The sequence below is a fragment of the Amblyomma americanum genome, chromosome 9 (genome assembly GCF_052857255.1).
Source record: "Amblyomma americanum isolate KBUSLIRL-KWMA chromosome 9, ASM5285725v1, whole genome shotgun sequence".
Taxonomy (NCBI): domain Eukaryota; kingdom Metazoa; phylum Arthropoda; class Arachnida; order Ixodida; family Ixodidae; genus Amblyomma; species Amblyomma americanum.
In genome coordinates this window covers 30412145-30430852 of record NC_135505.1, presented here as the reverse complement: position 1 = coordinate 30430852, position 18708 = coordinate 30412145, and the positions used below count along the sequence as shown (strand labels likewise).

The 18708-nt window shown below is 48.5% G+C and overlaps 1 protein-coding gene across 1 annotated transcript in view; it reads right to left on the bottom strand.

The window, feature by feature from the left end:
* LOC144103980 (L-sorbose 1-dehydrogenase-like) overlaps positions 1–18302 on the bottom strand; it is a 98396-nt gene extending 80094 nt beyond the window's left edge. Inside the window, exons 1-2 of the mRNA XM_077636729.1 lie at positions 18190–18302; positions 15506–15669 (exon numbers count right to left, since the gene is read on the bottom strand). Of these exons, the coding sequence (XP_077492855.1) occupies positions 15506–15656 (151 nt within the window). The 5' untranslated portion in view covers positions 15657–15669; positions 18190–18302. The remainder of the gene's footprint in view (positions 1–15505; positions 15670–18189) is intronic.
* Positions 18303–18708: the final 406 nt, after the last annotated feature.

Here is an 18708-nt window from a genome sequence, read left to right as displayed (position 1 = left end):
TCCTTTCAAGAGCTAGCTTTAGCGCTTCCACGCTGGTCCTTTAGATCTCCCTTCTTTGTTTACGAGCACGCGGCGGCGGGAAATTCGCGTGCAGGGAGTCGCTGCATGCAACGCGTGTGAGGGCAGCGACGAACGTAGCCGACGCGAGCTTCTGGCCGCGGTCTTATACGAGTGCGGTGTCGGCGCTCGCATTCGCGACACCATATCGGTTGCTGCGACTATTAATGCGACTGAATCACAAGCCTCATCACGGGAAAAGGCCGCCGTGGTGGCTCAGCGGGTATGGCGTTCGGCTGTTGACACGAAAGACGCGGGTTCGATGGAAGCGAAACGTAAAAGACATTCATTAGCTGTGCCATGCCAGTACTCGTTAAGAAACCCTAGGTGCGCAAAATAATTCCCCAGCTTGCCACCACTACCGAACCCCTTTGTTCCGTTTTTCACTCCCTGCTTCGTTCCTTCACGACGCGGGTGTCGTGATTATTAGCACAGATAGCGCAGTTCAATTTAGCACATACTCTGATCACACCATACTGCTTGTCTCTTGTCCTGACCTAAACCATGTCATAACGATGTGTAATGCTAGAGGCCCGCTGACTGTTGAGCAATGTTAGTGTACATTAAAGAGCTCTGTAGTTGGTAGAAATTACCCGGAGCCCTCCATTACGACGTCTTTTATATCCTGAGTCGCTGATCACACCATACTGCTTGTCACTGGCCTGACCTAAACAATGTCATTACGAAGTGTAATTCGAGAGGCCCGCTGACTGTTGCGCAATGTTAGTGTACAATAAAGAGCTCTGTAGGTGGTAGAAATTACCCGGAGCCCTCCATTACGACGTCTTTTATATCCTGAGTCGCTGATCACACCATACTGCTTGTTTCTGGCCGGACCTAAACCATGTCATAACGAAGTATAATGCTAGAGGCCCGCTGACCTTTGAGCAATGTTAGTGTACATTAAAGAACCCTGTAGGTGGTAGAAATTACCCGGAGTCCTCCATAACGGCGTCTTTTATATCCTGAGTCGCTGATCATACCATACTGCATGTTTCTGGCCCTGACCTAAACCATGTCATAACAAAGTGTAATGCTAGAGGCCCGCTGACTGCTGTGCAATGTTAGCGTACAATAAAGAACCCTGTAGGTGGTAGAAATTACCCGGAGCCCTCCATTAAGGCGTCTTTAATATTGTCGCCGACAAACGTAGGGCGGCACGAAAAGGGGCTTTTTTAATCCGAAGGCCAGAAACCCAGCAGCGCGCGTTCGAACGGGAACGTCCTCTTCTTCGCTCCCACACGAGCCCAGTAATGCCGCTCGGCCGCATGGCGGCGCTCGCAGAATGCGAGCAGCGTGGCATTGCCCCCCTCCTTTCAAGAGGCATCGCCTCGATGCCTCCGGCAAGGGGGATAAAGAGTGTGGAGACACTGAAAGTGCGATGGCGTGTGGTGGCAGCACTGAATGTGAACTCCGGGAGGGGCTAACGGGCGTAATATGGTTTCATGCGGGACACGTGGACGACTTCAGACTTGGGCGGGCGAGAAGACCGGACAACTCCTTGCGGGTACACTTCATAGTTCACATCGCTGAGTTGACGTAGCACCTCGTAGGGGCCGAAGTAGCGCCGCAGAAGCTTTTCAGAGCGACCGCGCACACGTATGGGGCTCCATACCCAGACGTGCTCGCCGGGTTGGTAAATCACCTCCCTGTGGCGGAGGTTGTAACGCCGGGCGTCAGTTGTATGCTGGTGGCGAATGCGTTGTCGAGCAAGGTGGCGAGCGGCTTCTGCATCGCGAACGAATTGGTCAGCGCCTGGGACAGACGAGGGGGTAGAATCCGGGAGCAGCATGGCGTCAAGCATGGTCAGGGCATCTCGGCCATACACCAAACGGAAGGGGGTGAAGCGCGTCGTTTCTTGGAGGGCGGTGTTGTACGCAAACGTGATGTAGGGAAGTATTTCGTCCCAGTTGCGATGGTCAGCGTCGACATACATAGATATCATATCTGTGATGGTCTTGTTCAGTCTCTCAGTAAGTCCATTCGTTTGAGGATGGTAAGCAGTCGTTTTTCTATGACTGGTGCCACTAAGACGGAGGACCTCGTGTGTAAGAGCCGACGTAAACGCGGTTCCCCGGTCAGTTAATGCAACCACGGGGGCGCCGTGGCGAAGCACGATGTCGTGAACAAAGAACTGTGCAATTTCAACCGCGATGCCACGGGGAAGAGCCTTGGTTTCACAATAGCAGATTAGGTAGTCCGTGGCAACAACAATATACCGGTTTCCCATGGAGGACACCGGGAATGGGCCCAGTAAGTCCATGTCGACTTGTTGGAATGGGATTTGCGGTGGATCAATTGGCTTCAGAAGGCCGGCCGGTTTTGTCGGTGGTACCTAGGTTCGAACGTAGCGTTGGACGACCGCAGCAAGCCGTGGCCAGTAGTACTTGTGGCGGAAGCGTCCCAATGTTCTGGAAAAACCGAGGTGGCCAGAAGAAAGGTCGTCGTGGCATGCAGCGAGAACTTCCTTATGAAGCACGGTTGGGACAACGAGGAGATACGCAGTGTCGGTCGGACCGTAGTTTTTCTTGTAGAGGACTCCATCTATTAAGCAAAACGACGAAAGTCCGCGCGAGAAGAGTGTGGGCGGAGACGGAGCGGTTCCTTCGAGGTACTCGATTAGAGGCAGCAGTTCGCAGTCGGCCCTCTGGTGGTGGGCAAGGTCGGATGTGGTGACAGCGCCGAGGAAAGCAGAATCGTCGTCGGACTCATCTGGTGTGCACGGAAGAGGAGCTCGGGAGAGACAGTCTGCATCGCTATGTTGCCGACCCGACTTATACACGATGGTGACGTCGAACTCTTGCAACCGAAGGCTCCACCGTGCAAGTCGCCCCGATGGATCTTTGAGGTTCGCAAGCCAGCACAAGGAGTGATGATCGCTGACGACTCGAAACGGGTGGCCGTACAGGTATGGACGAAATTTTGTGATTGCCCACACAACAGCGAGACACTCCTTTTCCGTTGTGGAATAATTCACTTCGGAACGGGACAAAATGCGACTTGCGTATGCGATCACGCGTTCCACACCGTCTTGCCACTGCACAATCACCGCACCGAGGCCCACATTGCTGGCATCTGTGTGCAGTTCCGTGTCGGCCTGCTCGTCGAAGTGGGCAAGGATAGGCGTAGATTGGAGGCGGGCCTTAAGCTCTATGAAAGCTTTTTTCTGATCTTGGCCCCAGAAAAAAGGTTCGGAGTCTTTTGTCAGTCGAGTCAGCGGCTCTGCGAGCTTGGAGAAGTTTTGAACGAACCTCCGATAATAGGCGCAAAGCCCCAGGAAACGCCGCAAGCTTCGTTTATCTGTTGGCTGGGGAAATGCAGCAACGGCGGCGGTCTTTTCTGGATCGGGACTAACGCCCTGAGCGCTCACAATGTGGCCAAGAAACTTGAGCTCCCGAAAAGCGAAGTGGCACTTTTCAGGCTTGAGAGACAGACCCGCAGAACGAATTGCTTCGAAGACGGCACGCAAACGTTTCAGGTGCTCCTCGAACGTGTCGGAGAAAATCACGACGTCGTCGAGATAGACAAGGCAGGACTGCCACTTCAGGTCAGTTAGTACGGTGTCCATCATACGTTGGAACGTCGCAGGGGCTGAACACAAGCCGAAAGGAAGCACCTTAAATTCGTACAGTCCGTTAGGAGTAAAAAAGGCGGTCTTTTCTCGGTCACGTTCGTCGACCTCGATTTGCCAATAACCGCTACGAAGGTCGAGTGACGAAAAGTAGGTAGCATGGCGGAGGCGGTCTAATGAGTCATCAATGCGCGGCAGCGGATAGACATCTTTTTTGGTAACGTTATTGAGACGTCTATAATCTACACAGAACCGTAGGCTGTCGTCCTTCTTTGCGACGAGAACAACAGGTGACGCCAAGGGGCTCGTCGATGGTTGTATGACGTCGTCGTGGAGCATTTCGGCAACTTGGCGGCGGATAGCATCGCGCTCCTTCGACGAAACACGATAAGGACGCTGACATAGCGGTCTCTGGTCACTGTCGACGATAATACGGTGCTTAGTTATTGGCGTCTGGCGAACCTTGGATGTTGATGCAAAACAGTCGCGGAAAGAGTCAATAAGGCTTTCCACGCGGCGTTTCTGATTGGTCAGAAGGTCAGGGTTCACGTCGGTCCTAATGGCTGTTGCAGTGTCCTGTTCAGCTATTTCGGGGGCCGTTGTTGATAAGGCACATTGGCCGGCATGCTCGCTAAGTTCTTCAAAATGGGCAATCACCGTGTTTTTCGTCAAATGTTGGGGTTCACAACTAAAATTGGTCACTAAGAGCGTGGTACGCGCGTGAACAAGGTCGACAAAGGCGCGAGCAACGCAAACTTGCCGAGACCGTAGCAGCGACATATTCGCTTCGGCAATGCCCCGAGTACCGGAGCTGGTATCACACTTTACTTTGACAAACTTGCTTGCTCTCGGCGGTATCGTTGTGTGGTCATCAGAGATGCGTAATGGTGCTCTGTGCGGCTCGGGGTCGGTATCAACGGCTCGCTGTGTCGAAAACGATACCAATTGCTCGTGCAGGTTGATGACCGCCCCATACTCTTTAAGGAAGTCCATGCCGAGAATCAGTTCTTTAGAGCACTCTCGTAGCACGGTGAAGGAGCCAGTGAAAGTTGCACCGCGGATCTTTATACGGCTGGTGCAGACGCCAACCGGCGTTACCACATGGCAACCAGCTGTGCGTATCTGCGGCCCATGCCAAGGTGTTAGAACCTTTCTGAGGGTTGCGGCTAGGTTACTACTTATGACAGAAAAGTCGGCTCCGGTATCGACGAGTGCAGATGCGTCATAGCCATCGGCGGCAATAAGAATTTCGGCGGCGGAAAGAATTGTTTGACAATTTGTCGGCGAGGTTTTTGGTGCCGTCGTCGATGGGGTCGTCGCTGAGGTCGTCGGTGAGGTCGGCGGTGGGATCGTCTTTAAGGTCGGCGGGTGGGGTCGTGGCATAAAATCGTCGGATGGAGGCTGTTCACTGTCTGCGGCAGCGGCGGTCCTACCCCCAGAGGACGCCGTCTTCAGTTTTCCCGGCGGGGAGACGTGCCTATGAATTGGCCAGATGATGGTGCATGACTGGGTGGAGGGACTCGTCTTGGAGACGGCGATCTAGACTGGCGTCGTGGAGGCGTTGAGGGCAGCACATTATCGGCCAGGTACTGCTCAATGTCTCGCGGTTTCTCATCATAGCGCGGTTGAGGTGCGCTCGGTGGAAATCCTCTTAATCCCATCCGCCGGTAGGGGCAGTTGCGGAGGATATTACCGGGCTCCCCGCAGTGGTAGCATAGTGGCCGGTTGTTGGGTGTGCGCCACACGTCAGCTTTTCGAACAGGGCGCGGGTCACGCAGCTGAGCGGAGGGAAAGTACCCCTGCGTTTGTTCGGCAGCAGGGCGGAACGCATGTGGAACTGGCGCAGGTCTCCGCAGAGCTTCACTGTAGCTCATGATGTACGGCTCCGGCTGTGGTGTCCGTAGGGCTTCGTTGTAGCTGCTGGCGTACGGCTCCGGCTGTGGTGCCGGTGGTGGCTGGACTGCTCGCCGAATTTCCTCGCGGACGGCATCGGCTACAGCTGCAACACTGGCAGGTCGAGCATCTAAGCGGAGGTTGCGCAGTTCTTCACGAACTACACTCCGCACAAGCTCCCGAAGAGCCTCGTCCCCGGCGACTGGCAGGGACGCACAATAGTTGCTGGCCGCAACACTTCCCGGGCGACCGTACTGCGCACTGCGTTCCTGTAAGGAACGTTCCATGCCTGTGGCTTCTTTAGCGAAGTCAGCGACGGTTCTTGGTGGGTCGCGTATGAGGCCAGCGAAGAGCTGCTCCTTCACACCACACATGAGGTGGCGCACCTTGGTAGCCTCTGGCATGGCAGGGTCAGCCCGATTGAAAAGACGTGCCATGTCTTCAATAAACATAGCGCCGCTTTCGTTCGCCTGCTGTGACCTGGTGCGAAGGGCGAGTTCGGCATTTTCCTTGCGTGCGTTTGTACTGAAGGTAGCCAGCAACTGACGGCGGAACGCTTCCCAGTTCGTAAAGGATGCCTCATGGTTCTCGAACCATGTCTTCGCAGAGTCTTGGAACGAGAAATAGACGTTTCGTAGTTTTCGGTCGTCGTCCCACTGGTTAAAAGTGGCCACACGGTCAAAGCTGGACAACCAGTCCTCGACGTCCTCAAACCGGTCGCCGTGGAAGGATCGTGGTGAGCGAGGGGTGAGAACTACAACGGGCGGGACAGTGCCGGAAGGCTGGCCTGTCTGACTGCCTGTAGTAGACGTCATGCTACGCACCGGCCTCGTCAGTGGCTGACACTCAGGTTGCAGGCCTCGCAGGCGGCGACTCGCTTTGTGGACGGGTGTTGTGTCCAAGCGTCGCTGATCAGCGTCAGAGTTGCCCTCGGGGTGAGTGTAATGCTAGAGGCCCGCTGACCTTTGAGCAATGTTAGTGTAGATTAAAGAACCCTGTGGGTGGTATAAATTTCCTGGAGCCCTCCATTACGGCGTCTTTTGCAGCCTGAGTCGCTGATCACACCATACTGCTTGTTTCTGGCCCAGACCTAAACCATGTCATAACGAAGTGTAACTCTAGAGGGCGGCTGACAGTTCTGCAATGTTAGGGTACATTAAAGAACCCTGTAGGTGGTAGAAATTACCCGGAGCCCTCCATTACGGCGTCTTTCATAGCCTGAGTCGCTGTGGGACGTTAAAACCCATAAACCAACCAAACCGACCAATCATAACGAAAGAAACCCGGCGCTGCGTTTTGTTGCAAAATGCGGACAAAATCTGGTATTGGTGTCAGCTATAAAAGTAGTCGGCTGGTTCAAACAGTTCTGACGTCATTACGTCACGTGACGTGTTATCTGCCACCTCTTCCCACCCCCTCTTTCGACCTGCATCGCAGCAAACAGAACCCTCATCACGGAAAAAAGCCGGTGGTTTGTCCTAAAATTCACGGATTCTAATGTCATCGGATTCGCCATACGTAGTGTAATAATATGTCACCATAATCTTCTCTTTACTACTGACACTATCTTTTGCTTCCTCTACTCTGGGTGAGTACTGCTCAGTATGCGGGGACGGGGTTGGGAATGGGAGGAAGGGGGGCGGGGAGGAGGGATCCGTCAGTTCGGGGCCCAGGGATTTGCTGACCGTATAGGATGGCTCACACAATTAAGCCAGCCCAGCAATGCCCAAGCACTCCACAGGGAGTCGAATGGCTGGGAGATGGTTGCGGCTGGAGGACGGGCTGCGTTGTGCTGCGTCAGTTGCTAAGCCTGGATGCAACGCTCCTGCAGTCGCCTCTGACGACTGGCTATTTAGAACACCGCGAGAAGTTTTGCTGCGTTTTGCATGGCCACGATTCTCCATGCGCAGTTCAAATTAGTCGCAGCCGTGAGGAGTTCCGGACTGACTTGACTCTTGCCAATGTCGGCTGTCGCATGTGTGTAGTAGCTCTGTTATTTCATGCAACCATTCTCGCCTACTCATAACTTTGGAGTGTGAAGCTTAAAAGCGCCGCTCGGCTTGACACAGCTGAAACCGGACCTGCGGAACAATAGTTTGCGCCTAGTGCGATTAAGTAACATCGGCATATATGGGCTATAAGGAAATTTAACTGAAATGTTAAAACTGCTTATTGTGAGGGTAAGGGTGAGGGTGAGGAAGTGCCTACAATGTAAGGAGAGGGCAAGGGAGGCGCAGCACAATTTACGAAGTGAGGGCGAGCGGTAGGGGGGCAGGGAACTTTACAAAATGAAGGGAGGGTAAGAGAACGCCCAATGATATATTGTTGATGGTGCTCATGAGGGAGAAAAAGCGCAAATGAGGGCATTTGCCCGCCTCTACTAGAATATGACAGAGACTTACCTTTGGACATGAATTCTCCACATAACTTATACTGTTAGGCGACTACTGGTACTTTTGTTTGTTTAGTGGCAGTACAGTGGCATGGCATTCAAGTGAGAGTCATGCATTGCACCATCTCCGTAGTAATATTTCCCACAGGCTGCACTTATACTCTATATTTCTTTACCTAATATTTGAGCAGCTTGGGTGACTCACTGTTTAACTAGTTCAGCTCCTGAGCTAGGAAATGCTGATACAATCTCTACTGCGACGGCCTCTTTTCTTTTGAAGCGAAACAAAAGTCATCCATTAGCTGTGTCATGTCAATACGCATTAAGAAAGCCCAGGTGCACGAAATAAGTTCCCAGCTTTACACTATACTAAGCCACTTTCTTCCTTGTTTCACTCCCTACTTCCTTCCTTCACGACGGGGATGTAGGTATTATTAACATAGATAGCAAACCTCAATTTAGCACATACACTGATCACACCGCACTGCTTGTCTCTGGCCCTAACCTAAACCATGTCATAACGAAGTGTAATGCCAATTTAGATAGATTATCAGCCTGGTGCCGCTTAAATCGATATAATTAAATTTGGCGAAAGCTAAAGCAATATTTTCCGGGCCAATAATAAAGGCTTTTATTTATTTATTATTTATTTATTTATTCTAGTAATACCGCGAGCCTTTCAACTAATGCCCGTGGCAGAAGTGGGTGCCACATAAAATGCATGTTGACAAGGAAAATGCACGGTGACAAGCTATGACAAGGAAGAAGCAAGTTTGTTACAAAATTAGCTTAAAGCATCTTCAAAAAAGACTCGAGTGTTTCTCATTCCATGACAACGCGGCTGAGACTATTCCATTCTCGAACGGCTCGTGGGAAGACGGAATTTTTGAAACCATCAGTCCTGCAAGTAAAGCCTTTTTCTTAGAATGATGTGATCATGTTGGGCATCGACAGCGTCTTGAGTGTACTGCTGTCTATTTAGTTTCAATTCACCATGGTAGATTAAGTGCATGTATTTTAGTCTTTCGCGGCGTCTTTTTTCTTGCAGTGCTTCTAGGTTTTCTCTGTCTAAAAGAACGCTCGGTGATGTTTTCCAGCTATATGAATTACAAATGCATCTAACTGATTTTCTTTTAACATTTTAAAGTGTGGTTATGTTTGCTTGGGTGTACGGATCCCAAACGACTGCTGCGTATTCCCGGATTGAACTAATGAACGTCTTGTAAGCTATTTGCTTAATTTCATGTGTGTATTGCCGCACGAACCTTGAATAAATGCTGACCATTAGTGCTGCATGAAAAACTTGAAGGCTGATTTTGCGTGTCCTCCTCATGCCTAATGTTTTTTTGTCATTTTTTTTCATCTGCCATGTTGAGCACCAAGATCCTACTGTGATAAGGCTACCTGTAGTAGTGCGTGATCACTTGGGCTTTTGATTTCCTTACAGAGGATGCAGTCGTCCTCGAATAGCTTAATTTTCACTACGCATATGCTGAATAATGACACTGATGAAAATCAAGAAGAAAACTGGCCCAAGCACAGATCCCTGCGGTATTTCGGACTGAACTGATGCTGCACTCGAACCTTGGCATTTAACAAAAACACTTTGTTGTCGTTCAGACAGGTATGCCTCTGTATATGCGAGCAATGTGCTGTTCTTCAAGATAGCTCGCAATTTTAGAAGTAGCTTCTGATGGGACACACGATCGAAAGGCTTTTCAAAATCCAGATATGAATTATCATTTTAATCTTGCTTATCTAAAACTGCGGCGAAATCCTGAATTGTTTCCAGTTACAGCGTTATTGTCGATAACCCTTTGCGGAAGCCGTGCTTCCTGCAATCAATTACGCAATTATTTTCAAGAAAAGTCGAGATATGCTTAAAGATAATATGTTCGAGTCTTTGGCCACAGGAGGATGGTAATGAAATTGGCCTGTAGGAACCAGGAAGATAAGGAATTTCTGATTTGGGTATAGGTATATCTTTCCATACTTCCAGTCGCTTGGAATGTATGCTTGCAATAATGTTTCAATAAATAACACTCGCGAGTATTTTGAGCCCCATTAAGCATATCTGACAATGAAGGCATTGGTATGCCATCAATACATGGCGATTTTCCCACCAATTTTTAGCAGGAGCGAGAACACACCTTCTTCGGGTATAGTTACATCATGGATCGGAGGGACGCCATTGTACAATGCAAAATTTGGCCTTCGACCGTTTACACTACAATTATGTGCTAATTTTGAAGGACAGGCGATTCATACTCTTCAAGTGCATAAACACTAAGAGCATATTTCTGATCTTACTTGAGTTCGAAAACTCACATTCATTACCTCTGCAAAAAACTTTCTTCTGTTGTAGGCGCACTTTCACGATGTCACAGCACTCTGCCTTTAAAATGTAAAGTTCAAAGTTCGGATTTTTTATGTACTCTTCCACTCTCAATTAACTTACTGCAATTTCGTATGGGCTACGATGCCAGTGACTAATATGAAGAAATTAGTCATACAAAAAAGAATGATTCATCTAATTGAAATCTCGAAACGTCATGTCACACATCACACGCTTTCCAAACACACAATATTATTCGCGTCGACTACCTATGTGCGAATTCGAATAAATGGCAGCGGAAAGTAAACGAAGACATCGAAGAAACACACAGACGAGGACGATGCTGCACTGACAACTGAACGTATGGAGGCAGATTCGTCTGTTCAACGAATTTCTCAAGGTGAGAGCCTCGGACGAAACCTCGTTTCGACACTATTCCGCTTCCACACGATTTTGCACCGAGCATATGTGGAATGTGTGGTTCCTCCCATTTGTAAAGGCTTGCACAGAGAAGCAGAGAACACGCGTCCAAATGAGAAAAAACCCCGTGGTCACCGTGGGGAACGTCCAGTTATCATCTTTAACCAATGACGTGTTGGAACACGGACCTAAGTTCGCGCTTCCACCTAAACTTGACGCTGCAGGGAAGCTCGCCATCGTTAGACAAGTCGCCGCCAAAGCGGATGATGAAGACGCCAGCCGAATTGTGGCTGAAGGAATTGACATTTTATGTCGGTCAAATGCAGGTGAACGACGCAAGAAAAGTTTCGAACCAGTCATAAAGGAACTGAAAGGAAAAAACTTGAAGCTGTGCCTTGCGGATAAAGAAGGGGGTTTTGTGGTGTTGGATTCCTGCAGCTACAAAACGAGAGCCTTGGATGCCATGAAGAAGAATTTCCGTGAAGTACACAAAAAGCATCTCACAACAGCAAAAAAGAAGGTTTTATCGATGCTCGAAATCGCCAACTTAGGGCCGCTCCACCTCAAGGTAAAAGCGACAAGACAAAGCACCCTGTCCGTGTTTTTCAGTGCCAAAACGCACAAAGTTGGGATCCCTTTCCGGGCGATTCTGTCAGAAGCACACACTTGGCAGATGCTTCTTTCGGCTTATCTTGCCAAGCAACTAAGCAACGTAAACGTGGATGACCCCTTTAGAATCAAGAACTCTGAAGAGCTAATCTCTGAGATAAAGAGTAACAACTGGAACATCTCTAATGGATTTTCACTCGACATTGAAGATATGTACTATTCCATCCCACATGATGAATTGATGAGCGTTCTACGAGACACTATAGAAAAGCAGGGAGCTGTGTCGTTTCAAAACGCCGCAGGAGTTTCAGTGGACTCCTTCCTGGAGCTGTTGGGAGCCTACCTTATGTCTACCATCGCTTCCCATGAAGACACCCTGTACATTCAGAAGAGTGGAGTGTGCATCGGGTCCAGAGTCGCTCCAGCCCTGAGTGATCTATATCTCGCGGCCTGCGACAAAAGAATACAGGAAGCAACCAAGGACAGACGCATCGTGAGGATCGTCCGGTACGTCGACGACTACTTGGTTCTATGCGAGCAGAAAAAAGAGGACACGGACACCCTAAAAGACAACACACTGACCACCTTTCAGAATAGCTGTCCAGGGCTCAAGTTCACATGGGAGCTTCCTGAGCACGGCGTCCTACGCTTCTTAGACATACGCCTTGAGTTCTCGCCGGGGCACCTATGTTGGACATACCAGCCTCGAGCAAAGAAGCAGTTTCTTCCTTTCAGCTCTAACCACTCTAAGACGGTCAAAAGAGGAATTGTGAGGGCAGCATTGCAATCTGCTCTAAAGAAGTCGTGTCCACACCAGATGAGCCAGAGCCTTCAGAGGCAAGTTGCTAGGCTTCAGGAAGCCGGATATCCTTTGGCGTTGCTCTGCAGCATAGCAGAAGACCTCGTGCTGCCGAAGAAGCTTGGCAGGGAAAAGGAAAGTGCCCCTGAAGCATCGACTCAAAGAAAGAAGTTTTCCGTTATTCCCTACGTTCATGGGCTGACCCACAATCTCAAAAAGATCGGGAAGAAGCACAACATCAAGATCATTCCCACGGCGCCAAACAAGGCGAAAAGCATGTGTGCGCGAGTGAATGGGCAGAAAAACAATTCCGATTGCCAAATCGGACACAGAACGAGGTATTCTCAGTGCTTTCAGGGCATTGTTTATCGTATCCCTCTATTCTGCGGGAAGCATTACATAGGCCAAACCGGGAGATGCGTCAACGACAGAGCAAGAGAGCACGCAACAGCCATAGCAGGCAAGTCTGGCACCAACCTTGCGATACACTGCAGAGATTGCGAAACTTGCAAAAAACAAACAAGCCCTGCTGACCTTCACCACGTGCAGGTAGTGAAAAAGAGCAAAGACAAGCTGACAAGAGAAATCCTGGAAGCCTGGGCCATCCGTGAATCCGGAGAGCAATGCGTCAGCACGCCATCGGTTGGCCTATCGAAAAAAGAAGTGAGATATCTGTGCCGGGATGCAAGCAGGAATCGATAAGATATCATTCGAAGCACTGGCTGGTCTCTAAGTATAAATATGCGGCCTTTCCAATAAACGTTCAGTTGTCAGTGCAGCATCGTCCTCGTCTGTGTGTTTCTTCGATGTCTTCGTTTACTTTCCGCTGCCATTTATTCGATCATGCACCAACTAGCTCAACAATCCACCTTATTATACCTATGTGCATTCAGTCTTCTGCAAGCAATGTATTTTTGTTCCATCATTCTAGGAAATTGTTTATCACCTTTATAATGTTTAGAATTGCGCCAAATTCCTGCGAGCACAAGAAATCAAGCTACATGGACAATACCATTTTTTCGTAACTACAAAATGCAGTCTTTACTTCAAAAACTATCTCGTACTTTCATGATTTTAACAACACTGCTGGATACACCAGAAAAAAGTGCTGAGCTACTTTTAAAATTATGACTGAATATGTGTTGCTTTGCTTTTGATACTTATGCATTACTTGTTAACGTATTGGGCTCTTTTTGTGCAAATGGCTGCACTGCTTCTTTCATTTACCTGAATGAATTTGCTATAGCAATCTTTAAGTTTTTTAGTGTTGCTACTACTGTGTAGAAAATGATTCTTATGCTTCCTTTTCTTCCTGATGTTTATTCTTTGATGCATATGACGAGTTTCCATTATATGTTGTATGCCTTCATGCTTGCATTTTAGTGTTACGTTTGCTATGCACGCTGTCTTGTAGCGGTTCACTGGACTTAGTCAAGCTGCTCTGGCAGCTTTTACCCTGGAAAATCCCCACAAAAACTGGAAATAAACTGAATTGAATGGAATTAAAATAGTTACTGTGCCTTTGCTTTGTCGATTATATTTAGATATTTTAATAACCAATTTCTCCAACCTTAAAACAACTATAAGTTTTCCCTTTAAATACACAATCATAGCTGACTTAGAACAAAAATAGTTGGTATAACAAAGGAATACAAATTCCCATTTGATGCTCTCAGAGTCCCATGGATTTGATTTCTCGTTTTCACGGCGTACAAGGTTCATAAAAAGGAAGCGTTTCAAACCCAAAATGAGCTGCACTGTCCAGCGCTGAGTATGTAGATCTGTAACGACACTCAACACTTGTGTACCTTTTCCATGCGGTAATTCGAAATTACCGTGTATAACTCGCTGCTTAGGCCATCGCTCAAAACACGCAAAAATCTGTCCTCGCCTGAAGCGGGACCGGCGTATGCCGTTTCGATGCATGATGCGTCACCTTTGATGCATTGTTTCACACCGCCACTCTCATCTTCGCGTTAAACTAGGTGAGTGGCCGTGCATTTAACTCGTTCAAAAATCCACTGCGATGCTCAGCCTTTAACGAGCGCGTACTCCTTGTCAGCTGTCGTGTGCTGTGAAGTTTGTTTTCGCAGCCTTTTCAGATTGTCAAAAGCGATTCACAGTGTGTTTCATGTGTTTGATGGCAGCGACTTGCAGTTGTTCTCCCATGGCCATACAGAAGAGAAAGAAAGCTCAAGGCCACTCCCGTTCGCCTGAAGGTGGCCGTCACGAAAGCAGTTGCGTCGGGTGCGAAGAGCATCATACGCACTGCCGTACACATTCTCCGCAATACAGTTCGTTTTTAGGGTGAAGTTTTCTCACAAGTGCGCTCACATGTTGTGCGGAGAAGCCAACCGAGACAAGTAGTTGCGATGAAACCGCTCCCCGCAATCTTTTGCAGCAGCATGCACCCTCTTCAGCGTTCGTTTTGTAAGCGCTTAAGCCTTTGCGAGTCGCAGAAAAACATGGGTTGGCAAAACGAACATATTGTAGCCATAGCAATAAGGCTGTCGGAACAGCAAAATCGCTCCCCCGGATGTCAGGAAATTCCCGGATTCCGACATAGGAGTCAAGTTGGCCCACTCCTAAAATTTAAAACCGAAAAATTTGAGATGGCGGAAAATCCGGGCTAGTTATGATTTAGGCGAGAAAAGTTGTGTACAACAGCAGCGCGCTCGCGCAAGCGGCAGTCGCAAGGTGCACTCAGTCGAGAGAGCGTATCACAACGTACTGAAATCTAAGAGGACGCTCTAATGCTATGGCATTTCCCCTTAAATATTGCTTAAGTGGCCCCATGCATTTCGGTTGGCGCCCTCATAATCGGCACCACTGTGGGCGCTCGGCGCTTGCGTTGAAACATTCCTCAGCACTGACTGAGGGCAGACTAAATACGGGTTATGCTGTCCTCGCTGTACCCAGTGGCTGTAAGCCTGCTGGTACTCCATAGAGTTATGGCCCAGGCCGCGTATTGTTATAACGAAGCAAATGCTATGGTAAAAACTCTTGGGGCTATTTCCATCTCTTCCAACTTCGGTCCAACTCTTCACCTTCAATTCACATTTACGCTAGCCGACTTTGAATCTTAAGAATCCATCTTAAGATCAGCTTTTCAGCCATCTATTCCTGCAACAACGGTTTCTTATTAACGTCTACGTTATCCCTTGTTATTATCGAACCAAAAGCGCTTGGGGTAGAGACACTGACTTTTCGTTCACGACATCTGGATGATAACGCAGAATTGTGGCAAAGTATGCTAAATTGTTTCTTCGGATTTATCGCGGCCTGCACGCATTTAGCCGAACGCCTTTAATGCAACTTGAGGGATAAAGGAGACACTTTTGGACACGCCGCTGTTGCCAGTCAAGAAGCAGCAAAAGTCAGAGGAAATCTCCGGTGGGCTAAAGGACGTAATGAAAAAATGAGCCTGACCGATAACGTAGTCGTACTCGTCTTTCAGCTTCTCGGTGTTGTAGACGCTCATGTCCGGAGGCTGGCTGAGCTGGAGCAGCGCAAGCATCTGCGCCAGCAGAAAGGCCCCCCATTTGGGGATGACGAAGGGGATCTCCACCGAGCTGATCATGGTGGTGCTCCTCCTGCGAAGTGGCAGGTTTGGGTCTGGTGCACTGTCCTTAGTTTCCAGAAAAAAAGTGGACTTCATTCCTTACAAATCATGCTCAATTAAAGGGTTGACGCAATTATGTCGCTTCTCAGTGGACACTGTTAGTCGCAAATTATTAGTTACAATATTAGTTACAAAAAAGCATTGTTCTTACCAAGTTGAATATGGCAGGAAGACACGAACGTTTAATTAGTACGGTAAGTTTTACATTTTGGTAATATATGCTGTCTTAGAGAAGACGCCATATTGGCGAGGCATTCATTCCGCTCTTTATAACTGAAAAATATTTAAGAAACTATACTTTATGTTTTACTGAGACTGAGGTTATTTCTGCGATCGTGTCTAGTTATACTCAAATGCGGCAGCCAGACTGAAGAATGTAAATGTGCGGTCGTGTTACGTCTAGCATTCAATAGATGTGTTGACGGAATATCTAACCCAGATATATCGGATATTTGGGTATATCGAACACGCAGAAAATCCTATTAAATACATGTTGCTACAGTATAGGAACGTCGCTGAGTGTATCAAAATGCGCGCCGCGCGCTTGAAAGTGCGGCCACTAATGGCGCTCTTCGATCGCCGCGCGCACGCGCTAACGGAGCGGCTGTACAGCCTTGGGCCTCTGCTGGAAACGCTAACACTGTGAAACCGTGCTGCGCGGTGAATGTAGCATGTGCTTGGTGGTGGCCTCCAATCCCTTGCACTCATCTTGAACGCCACATGTCTGCGATGAGAAGCCGATGCTAGCCCTTCAGCGACATCGAAGCCGCCCTCACCTGGCGTGCTTCGCTGCAGAACACACTGTGGAATACAACTGTACCTTAATTTTAGTCAGCGATTAGTCTATTTAAAATGTACTGGCAACAGCCTTAGACATTCGCCATAAGTAGTGGCTAGATGGAAGAAACCGATTGGTATGGCTGCGAGGCGAAGCTGGTTATGCCTATAGCAATGCCTTGCGAGCACTGCGCTGCGAAACGCGTGTCACTGTGTGAGTGCCAAGGTCGCTGCACAGTGGTTATAACAGAGTGTTAAGAAAAGCCCATCAGACCAAATGCAAAGACAAGGAGGTGCGTTTAAACTGAACGAAGTTATAGAACCCTGACAAAGACAGGCACTGATTGTGCCCTGGCTCGTCGGACTTTCATGCCTCTTTTCTTCTCTCGCTTTAATACCTACTTCCGAGCTGATGGTGCCTAGGTTTCTTCGTCCTGAATTAAAACAATCTTTCGTTATGTGAACGAAGAAAAAAGCGTTTTCCCCAAAAAGCCACGCAAGCGAAATCATTTAACAAAATTGATAAAATGATAAAAATTATGAATGAAATGCCAAGTATGTTTTCAAAGCATTGCTGAAACGATCAGCAATAAGTGTAACTAACATAAGAATGCATTGCTTCCCTCCATCCGAAAAAAAAACACCGGAGCGCTTAATAACAATATATATTGGCAATATGGCCTCATTCGAACCTGTCGATTCATTTTCCGAAAGTGGCCGGTGGGGCTTGTAAGGCGTACATTACTCTTCCGCAGCAATGTTCTTCCCGAGCTCTTCCCGAACACCGCCTTCCACGGTTTGCAGGTGCTGGTATGGTAACTTCACCTCCGGTAAGATGACGACACTTTGCACTAGCTAGTAGACATTCTCGAGTGATGATGGGCTGCTCTCTTTCTTTTGAATATGGTTAGGACGCCAGGTTTGTTACAATAGCTTTATTACATGCTCATTAACTATTTCAAAACAATTTCCAACTAACTAGTGACACCATTTCGGACGCGGGTTAATGGAATAAACTTGGCGTTGAACTGTACTCGGTAATGCTAGATCGAGTAGTCTGTCGGGTTGAAATTCCTTTCGGCCTCTCGTCACCCGTAACAGGTCTTTATGAGGAACCTGGAACAGGGTCGAGTATAACGGACTACTGCATGTAGGTTAACTACCCTTCCACTCTAGCTAATGTCGTAAATTGAACTTAACACCCTTCACCTCTCGGGATTTGTGAAGGGTTACCTACCGGGAGCAGCAGAAGCCGGTTGACTACTCTCTTCGTCGCGCCGTAGAAGATGCACCACGAATGGCATCATGTGCTAGTACCAAGTGCAATGTAAGGGCGCAGGTGTCGCATCGGCATGTCTCAGCCCGAATCACTTCGGTCATGTCGGCTTGATGTATGCGAGGCTACAGACGGTGACATTCCGCGCCAAAGAAGAGAGGATTGCCGAGTAATCTGAGTAGAGTAGAGCAATTACTCTTCTTATATCTCGTACAGCTCGTGCTCATGCAAAAATGTTTCCGGCGTTTTCTGCCAAAATCAGTCCAGAGTGTTTGGCATTATCTGCACAAGTTTGACTAGCACAGTCTTCGAATGTCTAAAACTCCCAATGATCAGTGCTGCCTTCTAGATGAACATGGTCACTGCAACACCCTCAGGCAGGCTTCCTCCCTCGTTATGTGCGCATTTCGCGCCAGCGTCCTTTCACGTACCACTTACCTTGCAACGGCCTATCCGGCTTGGTCATTCACAAATGAACGTCACTAAGCTAGGAGTATCACAACTTGCGCTAAAGTAGCAGATTTGAGTGCGAAGCTCGCTCTCAGTAGCCGTCGGCGGCTGAGTACACGTGTCGCGCCAGTTGTTTGCACTCGCCTCGCCTCATGCGGCGTCCATCTTTCTGGCAGTCCTAATAACTCGCTTTGTGCAAAACACAATGGCCACCGCGTAGTGTCTGCGGCTCGGGAAAAACTGTTTTGCATGTGCCGTGGTTGAAAAGATGACACGTCAAGGGGCTCTGGGGTTCTGTAGTAGCCTCAGAATGACGCACTGCTTAGGCAGAAGACTGACACGTTGCATGCATAGCTTGAGTTGGAACGACCATGCATTTTCTTTAACTTCGAAGAGACAATAGTTTATAGAAATTATAAGCTTTCTCACAAACGGTGTGGAGAGTTTCCCTGATTGAAGACATTTTTTAAGATTCATTTTTCAAAAAGCCTAACATGTCACATATTA